Raw genomic sequence first — 10,221 nt, forward strand, 5'->3', positions numbered from 1 at the left:
ATAGGATCATGGAATGTGGCACTACTAGTGGCCTTGCTGGAGGAAGTGTGTCACTGGGGGGGAGGGTAGCAGGATATGGGTGCTATGGAAGGGGAAGCATGAAAACGAGGGGGTGAGGAAAGACAGAGAAGCAAAGGGAGAGAAGAGAAATAAATAACACTAAGTCACTTTGTGTTCGCCTAAAATGATATGTAATATATAGGCGTATGAGTGGACATAGGCAGAGGGTTTAAAGGAAGTTGCTATGTGGGCTGGCAATGCTCCTCTCCAATAGCATGGACTGTCTAACATAACCCCACTACCAGGCATGTGAAACTCCCTTCTGAGTTGTTGGTCAGGTGGAGTCCAAGTAATCCCCAAATGACTATTGCCATTGACCTGGTTGCCTCCTTGAATTTGAACCTGCGTTCCTATTGTCGAAGACACCTTGCACTATGGACACAGGACTTGGAGGAATCAACCTCCATCTGACCCAGAAGCCCCCTCCTTAAGGACTAGTACCAGAAGATGCTATGTAAGCTACCGAGGGAGAAAGCAGTCAGTAGTCCTACCCAGTTGTGACACCAATGAATCACAACTACGACTATTCTGGAAAGACATTCCCAAAGATGCAATAGTGGCACTTGTCTCTTGGTGGCAACTAATAGGTGTCCTGCTCACAGATGGGAATTCATCCCTGGTGCCATAAGCTAGTCAACTACCTGGACAGTGGGGTCATGGGACCTAGCGGGGGAACCTATCGCTGCCACTTTCCTAAACCAGTGAAAATCCCAGCTGCTTTCTAAACACTTTATACCCACTGCTAAGAGTAGCTCTCTCCTCTCATTAAAGCAGTTTCCTTTTACAGCAGATAGAGACTGAATAATTGACCGTGGCACAGTGGTGGTGGTGGAGGTGGTGGTTTGGTTAGATCCATTTAAGACAACACCTGACACACAGGGAACATCACAGGGAAGGAGGCAGAAGACGGGGGTGTCTGCTTTGACAATTCATCCATCTATGACAGGAAGCCACATCCATAAAACTCAATAATATGGCCGCCTATGCTTTTTTACCTGAGCAAGCCTGGTGGGGAAAGTCCTTCTGTGTATATGTTTATCTTATTGGTTGTTGAATAAAGCACTGTTGGCCAATAGGAAAGCAAAATAGGTGGGACTAGGAGTCAAGGAGGATTCTGGGAAGTGTAGTAAAGATATCCAGACAGGAAGTGACACAGCAGGCAGACTCAGAATATAAGCAAGGACAAGAAGGAAGTCGTTCCTTTTCTCTTCCTCTTCCTCCTGCTCTTCTCTACGGAGCTTGGCTTGTTTCTAGTCAGCTTTTCTTAACTTAAATTATCCCATCTACCCTTTGCCTCTGAGCTTCTATCTTTCTCTATCCTATACACCTTTCTTTACTTCTTACTCTGTGGGTTGCTGTGTAGCTGGGTGACTGGCCCCTGATGTCCTCCTCTCCTGCCTTTGCTCCTTGATCTCTTTTCCAGATTTCTCCTCCTATTTATTCTCTCTGCCTGCCAGCCCCGCCTATTCTTTCTCCCGCCCTGCTATTGGCCGTTCAGCTCTTTATTAGGCCAATCAGGTATTTTAGACAGGCAAAGTAACACAGCTTCACAGAGATAAACAAATGCAACATAAAAGACTGCAACACATCTTTCATCATTAAACAAATGTTCCACAGCATCAAAGAATGTAACACACCTTTAACTAATATTCTACAACATCAGGGCAAGAACTTACACCTGAGCTTGGATTCTAGCCTCTGGCCTCCCTAAGTGTGTGTGGTGTGTATGTGTGTGTATTGCGTGTTGGGGTGTGTGTGTGTGTGTGTGTGTCTGTGTGTGTGTGTGTGTGTCTGTGTATCTGTGTGTGTGTGTGTGTCTGTGTGTGTGTGTGTGTGTGTGTGTGTGTGTGTTGTGGTGCTCTGCTACACCAGGGCTTGGGTGGGAGATCCTGACAACTTTTCTCAGCACGAGGGGCGAGTGGAGCGAGCCTTTCTGTCAAACTGCTTTAAATGAAGAAAGCACGCCACGGGTGCAGGGCTGCTTAAGAGCATCCTCTGTCCCTGCGGGAAAGCAGGGTTTGGATCCCAGCCCTCACATGACTGCTCACGGACATCTGGTTCCCCCGGGTCAGACGCCCTCTTCTGGTTCAGGCTCTCATACGCATAAAATAAACCTTTAATGAGAGAGGGGGAGCATACTAAGAGGATGGCTGGGGCGTATCATTCACCATCCTCTCTCTCTCTCTCTCTCTCTCTCTCTCTCTCTCTCTCTCTCTCTCTGCATAGTTTCTGACAATGTCTTTATTATGCATCTGCATGTCATTGTTTTGGCAACTCCAAGATTTTGGCAACCCTGATGAGACTGAACAAATCGAGGTGATCGCTCGCCCACCTCTCATAAGCTAACTTGCTATTGAACATGTACTCTAAAGAAAGGATCTTGGTGGGTTTGTGGTAAAGCAGGTACTTGTTCAGGTAACTCTCGTCGAGCCACAGGGCCTCAATGTTGTTGGACTTATCTGTTTCAATCATCTGGTGACAGGCTGCAGTGAGCCTCTGTATCTCTGCCACTGATCCCCCAAACAAGGACCCTGTGTAATAAAAGTCGCCCTCATCCTTTGGGATGTAAGCTTGTGACTTAGGCCGGCGTTCGTAGCGGAAAGCATCCCGAATGACCCTGTAGAAGCTCAAATGGAGGGTGGCGAACAAAGGAGAGAGAATCTCCACGCCCACGGCATGCTGGAAGGTGACGTCCACATCAGAACACACAAAATAAGCCACCTCCTCATGAAGACGCTGCTTGGAATAGACGCTGATAACCTCCATACGCTGCATGGCGTTGTCCTGTGGGCGCTCAAAACTCGGGATCTGGAAGGTGATCACTTTTCTTCCATTTCGGAGGGAGCTGTGAGGAACTGTGTGAGGCTGATCAGTGAAGACGTAGTAGTTCACCCTGTGTTCCACCATGAAGAATGTGTCTGCAGACCTCAGGAACTGCTCCAGGTATACCGTGTAGTTTTTTAAAGCAAACACACTCAATCCGATGGTGGCATTCTGGAGTTGGAACTGCTTGTTTAAGATGTCGATATTGAAAGTCTCATCCCACACAATCGGGGCAAGCCAGCTGGTCAGCACAGGGACACCCCTCCTAGCGGGTCTGAGCACACTTGGCTGGGGGTATATCAGTTTTGATAGTTGTTTATCTCGCTGCCTATACTTTCCTGTAGAAGCCATGCCCGTCGTGATTAGCTCGCGTTTGTGAATCTGGCTCTTTTGGTGCCAGTAGCCATAACCAAAAACAGCCAAGAGAAGAGCAATGAGAAGAAAAGTCGCTTGGCGAAGTGCGGAGTGTTGCCTACACAATGTCCACAGTGGCCTGGCCATGGCCCACGTCCGACAGGTGTAGCCTGGATCTGTCAATGCTCTCGGTTACCTGCCCCTGCCAACAGATGGGGTGCAATGCGTGGACCATGGGATACCCGCATCTCCTCCTACTCCTCCTGAGCCCCTATCACAGTTCAAGAGGTACCTGGAAGCGGGTGTTCGGGGTCTCCCAGCGGAGGATGGTTCCAGAGATGTTACACAAGTTGTTAAATTCAGCTTTGGTTTGAGGTTATGCCATAGAATTGCTCAGGGAGACCCAGTCAACAGGCAAATGGATCCTCGGGACCAGAATGCACAAGTCAGGGCTCCTGAAAGACAGTGATGTGGACACTGGGCAGATGAAGTATGCATTGTGATGAAAGCAGGTTAGGCAGAGCCACCAAGGGGTCAGAAAGCCTTGCCCTGGCCTGCCCTTGGCCCTTCCTGGCTCGAAACCTTCATTTATATGACCCATCGTTTGAGAAGCCCCGGTAAGAGAGGCAGGAAATCTCCAGGTCAAAGGTTACCTTCCATTAGACCCCAGAGAGCTATTCAAAATCCCCCAAGGGTCTACTTAGGACCCTGTTTAGGGTTAGACTGCCAAATTCTTATATATTATTTTGATGCCACAGAAGTAGTCTGTGTGTAAGTGCTCGGGGGCCCTCCCAGCAAAGATGAAGGAAAGCCCCCATGAGATGGCTCACTAGATCTGGATGACATGGCCAGTTGGAAAACAGAAGCCAACTGTCAAGCAGATGCCGAGTGTGAGCTCTTGAACCCCCGATCTACGGCCCGCATATACGTGTCTTTTGGGGGGTTATTTTATGTCCTAAGTTGCTTTCTATTGCCGTGATAATGATCATGACCAAAAACAACATGGGGAGGAAAGGGTTTAATTGCGTTATAAGTTCCTTGCAGTCCATCATCAGGGGAAGCCAGAGCGGAACTGAAGCAGAGACCATTGAGGACTTCTGCTAACTGATTTGTTCCCCCTGCTCTGTTCAACTACTTTCCATATATACCTAGGACCACCTATTGTAGGGATGGTACCACCCACAGTGGGCGGGGCCCTCCCACATCAATTCTCAATTAAGAAAATGCCCCACAGACATGCCTACAGGCCAGCTTGATAGAAGCATTTTCTCAATTGAGGCTCCCTCTTCCCAGATGTCTAACTTGTGTCAAGTTGACAGAAAACAACAACAAAACAGGACATTTTCCAAGCAAATTCTTTTGCCAAATACATGTGTGTTTGTGCAATATTTGGCGTGCTTGTGCGTGTCGATGCGTGTTTGTGTAGGGGTGAGAGGAAAACTTCAGTGTTAGTGTCAGGCATGTCATCCACCTTTGTGACAAGGTCTCTCTTTGGTGCAGAGCTGGTCAGTAAGCTCTGAGAATTCTCCTGCCTTCACCTCTCCATCACTGGGATTTCAAGTACATGTCATCAAGCCAGGCTTTTTAAAATAGGTACTGGGTCTAGAACTCAGGTGCCATAGCCTGAAAGCCAGGCACTCTACTGCCTGAACTATGCTCCAACCCCCTCGCAAGCTGTTTTTCAAACGTGTCTTAGGCTTCCATTTCAGCTGACTCTCAGACAGCACCGACTCGTGCTGGATAGTTTTATGTCAACTTGACACAAGCTAAAATCATCTGAGAGGAGGGAACCTTAAGAAAATACCTTCATAAGATTGGGCAAACATTTTTTTAGTTAGTAATTGATAGGGGAGGACCAGCCCATTTGGGTGGGGCATCCCTGACTTGTGGTCCTGGGTTCTATAAGAAAGCAGGTTGAGCAAACCATAAGGAGCAAGCCAGTGAGCAGCTCCCCTCCATGGCCTCTGCATCAGCTCCTGCCTGCAGGTTCCTGTCCTGTTTGACTTCCTGTCCTGACTTCCCTCAGTGATGGACAGTGCTGTGGAAGTGTGAGCCTAATAAACCCTTTCTACTCCAAGTTGTTTTGGTCGCGGTGTTTCGTTGCAGCACTAGAAACCCTAAGACAGCGCTTGATGGGGAAAGGGGAATGTTTGTTTGCTTATATTCGCTACAAATGCATCTCCTCTAAGCACTTCTGAGTACGTACCTCATTGAAGATAAATCTGACAGACCCCACGGCGAGGAAAGAGAACACACCATTTACAAAACGAAACCGATCATTGACATTTATTCCTGCCTCCTAGTAGAGGTGGCTGGAGGTGTGCCTTTCCATGGGATTCTGGAGTCCCTTTAGGGCCCTTCTGAGCACAGGACAAAAAGAAGGGATGGATAGGTGATGGGGAATATACTACTGTGTATGTTTATCTTATTGATTGTTAAATAAAATACTGTTTGGCCAATGAGACAGCAAGTTAGATGGGACCAGGAGTCAAAGAGGATTCTGGGAAATGTAGTAGAGAAGTGGTCATCCAGGCAGGAAGTGACATAGCAAGGCGACTCATATTTAAAGAAGGAGAAACAGGAAGCGTCCCTCTTTTCCCCTCTGCTCCTGCTCCAATGGCACAATGTGATCCACCGGCAAGGAGGGACGACAACAGGCGTCCAATAAGATAAGTCTTACAGAATATATAGGTTTATGATAATTAAGACTGAGCTAACAGATGAGAATCCTAGTCATTGGCCAAGTAGCATTGAACCTAATACAAGTTTCTGTGTATTCATTTGGCCCTAACTCAGGCGGGCGGCTGGCGTAAAGCTTCACGTGGTGGTATGGCTCGGCGGCTTTTGGTAGAAAGAATTATCATAACAGATAGGGTTGTTGGGGTGAGGCTTACATTACTATTCTTTCTGTGGGACAGGTTTGATGTAGCCCAGGCTAGCCTCACCCTTGCTATGTAGCTGAGGGTAACCTGAATATTCGAATCCTCCTCCTCCTCCTCCTCCTCCTCTTCCTCCTCCTCCTCCTCCTCCCCTTTCTAGGGCTGAAGTTACAGGTGTGGACCACCAGGCCTCCTTGACGCCGGGCTGGGGAATGACTGGCTCTTCCTTAGTGCTCCATCTGTGGAGCACCACAGAAAGAGGAGCAGAGGCCTTGAATACTCATCGCACAAGGGCTGGGGACCCCCCCCCCAGTTCCCAGCCAACTCTGACTCCCGCTTAGCCACCTCAAAGAGAACACAGCATAAGCACCGTTAGGAAAGGTCCCTTCCATTGCTCTGTAATCCTCTTTCCTGGCGCCAGCGTCACTTGCCACATGTCTTGGTTGCTTTTCTGTGGGTGTGACAAAATACCACGACCAAAGCAGCTTATGGAAGAAAGCATTTAATTCGGGGGTGCATAGTTCCAGAGGGTTGGTGCCTATGACCATCCTGGCAGGAAGCATGGGGGCAGGCAGGCAGGCAGGCCAAGCACTGAGCAGTAGCTGAGAGCTTCCATTCCCAAGGATAACACAGAGAGCAAGCACACTGGGAACGGTGCTGGCTTCTGAAACCTCAAAGTTGCATCCCCAGGGAGACACCTCCTCCAACCCTTCCCAAACAGTTCCACCAACTGGCAACCAACTACTCAAGCCTATGAGCCTATGGGGGCCATTCTCATTTAAACCACCACAAAACATGCTTCTATGTCAGACATGGACCCACCTGTCCTCAGGAGATCCTACACCCACAAACACCAGCACCACACACGCGAACTGGAAAAGATGGCTCCCTGGGCAGTACCAATTAGACAGCAAGCACTTACCGGTGCTGGAAGACAAGGACCACAGCTCATGCTGCTCTCAGATATACTGAAGATCATTGTGACTGCCCTCTCCTGAAGCTAACACAAAGAATTCAGAACATTCAGCCACACTAGGAGCCTGTGAAGCATAGGAATACTGGACCTAGAGAGCCCTGGCTAACAATGCAGGTAAGACCGAATCTTGAGCATCAAGCCTGTGGGAGGGCAGTAATGGGCTTTTCTCCGAAATGTCGTACAGCATATTCCTAAAAGTGAGCAACAGGATAATCGCTAAGCTGGATGTGTTGGTACGCTCCTGCAATATCAGCACCCAGGAGGCTGAGGTTGGGGCATTGGTGTGGGCTTGAGGCCAGCCTGAGCTACATCATGACACCCTGTGGTGATTTGAATAAGAGCGGTCCCCATAGGTTCATGTATTTAAATGCTTGGTCATCAGAGAGTGGCACTACTTGAGAAGGATTAGGAGGCGTGGCCTTGTTGGAGGAAGTGTGTCACTGGGGGCGGGCTTTAAGGTTTCAAGAGCAAGCCAGGCCCAGTGTCTCTCTCTTCCTGCTGCCTGCATATCTGGGTAGAGAACTCTCAGCTACTTTCTCCAGCACCATGTCTGGCTGTGGGCCTCCTGGCTTCCTGCATTGGTGCTAATGAACTAAGCCTCTGAAATCATAAGCAAGCTCCAGTCTAATGTTTTCTCTTATCAGAGTTGCCATTGGCCATGGTGTCTCTTCATAGCAACAGAACACTGACTAAGACAGATTCTGTCTCAAAAAAAAAAAGATCAGGCAACAAGGAAATACAATAACTGAGCTAGTAGACTCATTGGTAATGAATAAATGTTTAGCTACAAGAACACCATTTTAGCCGGGTGTTGGTGGCGCACACCTTTAATCCCAGCACTTGGGAGGCAGAGGCAGGTGGAGCTCTGTGAGTTCGAGACCAGCCTGGTCTCCAGAGCGAGTGCCAGGATAGGCTCCAAAGCTACACAGAGAAACCCTGTCTCGAATAAAAACCAAAAAAAAAAAAAAAAAAAAAAAAAAAAACCAAAACCACCATTTTGTCTTATTTCTTTTTATTTAAAAAATTATTACAGTTATTTATTCTCTCTCTCTCTCTCTCTCTCTCTCTCTCTCTCTCTCTCTCTGTGTGTGTGTGTGTGTGTGTGTGTGTGTGTGTGTGTGTGTGTAACAGAACATGTGTGGAGGTCAGAGGACAATTTGCAGGAGTTGCTTCTCCTCTTCTACCGTGAGTGTTCTAGGGATGCAACTCGGGCCATTAGACTTGATGACTATTGTTTTTTTTTACCCTATCTCATCAGTCTATTTTATTTTCTTTTGAAAGAATTGTTTATGTCTGTGTATGTGCACATGTGTGTGCACCTACAGAGGCCATAAAGAGGTGTTGGATCCCTGAAACTGGAGATACCAGCATTTGAGAGCCTTCCGATGTGGGAGCTGGGAACCAGGCTCAGGTTCTCTGTAAGGACAGTCTTGCTCATCACAGGAACAAGTGTGTAGCTGAATCTGAGGCTGAACACACACCCAACAGCAGGATGGGAGGCCTGGGTGGTGAAGGAACAAATGCCGGCCCTTCATCTCCTGGACTAGACCTCACTTCGGCTTTGGGATAGACATGAGCCATGTCTCTATATGATCTGCATGTCAGTTGCTTTTGTGGTCCTTGTGAACAGTTACCTAACACAATGTCCAAACCTGCCCTTAATTGTGCTCCTCTCCGTATCTCTTCCAGCACAAGCCTTGGGTGCTATATTAAATTCAGTAGTGTGTTTTTATCTTTAAACGGTACATTTTATGTTTATTTTGGTGAGGAAACATACATGATCCTGTGACCTTTCTAGGTCTGGCCCAACACTCAAGGGAGATGGCAATAGAGTGTCTCCATCTCGAGAGAGATTCTATTTCTATATTCCTTCATCCTATAAGATATTCATCTCTAAGAAAAATACAACCTGAGACAGACTGAACACCCCTGACTTCCTCCCCAGCTCAGCTTTAGTGGGAGTCCGTGAAAGCAAACACCACACGGCAGAGAGGTGTACCCACGAGAAAAAGAGGAGCAGGATATTCTTCATGAGGCTTGGTTACATCTCTGTGCCCTTTGCTGTAGAAGCCAAATTCCAGGAACAGGCACATTGCCTGGGCAGACAACAGTCATTGGCCACAACTGTGGGGTGCTTGCCATCCTCAGCTGGCCTGTGACAGCGATGCCTATAAAGCCATTTCTCTTTTATGACTATAAATAGATTACCACACATATAGCAGATTAAGACGGCACTCATTTATTTATTTATTTATTTATTTATGCATTTATTTTTATCTTTGTCTGTGTGTGTATGGGGGGGTGAATCATGGTATGTGCACCTCTAAAGCTCAGAAAAACAACACCCGTTTAGCATCTAACAATTTTTTGTTGCTATTGCTTTGGTTTTTTTGTCCTGCCACTGTAATTTCATTTTCTCTTTTGGAAATAAACCGGGAGTTTAAATTGCTCCAGAACCCATAAAAGTGAAATGAAATACCCACAGGAGAAGCTTGTGGGGTGAAGGGGTAGGAGAGGCAGTTTGTACTAGCGAGCTGACAATTTGGGATGGACGTCGGGATGGGCCAGAGGGACTGGAGAGATGGCTCGGTGGCTAAGAGCACTGGCTGCTCTTCCTGTAGTCCTGGGTTTGGTTCCCTGCACCCAAAGGGTGACTCACAGCCACCTGCAACTCCAGCGTCAGGGGAATCAATGCCCCTTCTAGTCTCCATGGGCAGGCACACGCGAGCGCACACACACACACACACACACACACACACACACACACACACACACACACACACACAGCATGTACTCACGTAGACATGTGTGCGCGCACATGTAAATAACTTTTTTTAAGTTGGGACAGCTTAGATGAGGCCTGCTCGGGTAATTACCCGAGGCCAAAGTCAAGGTGGGGGCTGGCTGGGCTTGGGAAGGAGCAAGGAGGAGGACTCTGCAAAGGCTCCCGTGTGCACACAGGGCTGCTGACATTCTCTTCTCTGCCCGGGCTGCTAGATCTATTCCGACCACTAGAGGGCACAAGAACCACGCTTCCTGGGCCTCCCACTGGCGCCTCCTTTCTGCCGCTGTGGCCCAGATGCCAGAAGCAGAGCCTGGGGCCCTAGTTCCAGACTCACCAGATCCATT

General features: G+C 48.1%; 1 protein-coding gene across 1 annotated transcript; it reads right to left on the reverse strand.

Annotated features, from left to right (window-relative positions):
• Nucleotides 1-2,319: 2,319 nt before the first annotated feature.
• Nucleotides 2,320-3,234, reverse strand: LOC100758032 (histo-blood group ABO system transferase). The gene has a single exon (XM_027431067.1). The coding sequence runs from the start codon at nt 3,232-3,234 to the stop codon at nt 2,320-2,322; it is 915 nt and encodes a 304-aa protein (XP_027286868.1).
• Between the last annotated feature and the right edge of the window lie 6,987 nt (nt 3,235-10,221).

Source organism: Cricetulus griseus, chromosome 9 (genome assembly GCF_003668045.3).
Source record: "Cricetulus griseus strain 17A/GY chromosome 9, alternate assembly CriGri-PICRH-1.0, whole genome shotgun sequence".
Taxonomy (NCBI): Eukaryota; Metazoa; Chordata; class Mammalia; order Rodentia; family Cricetidae; genus Cricetulus; species Cricetulus griseus.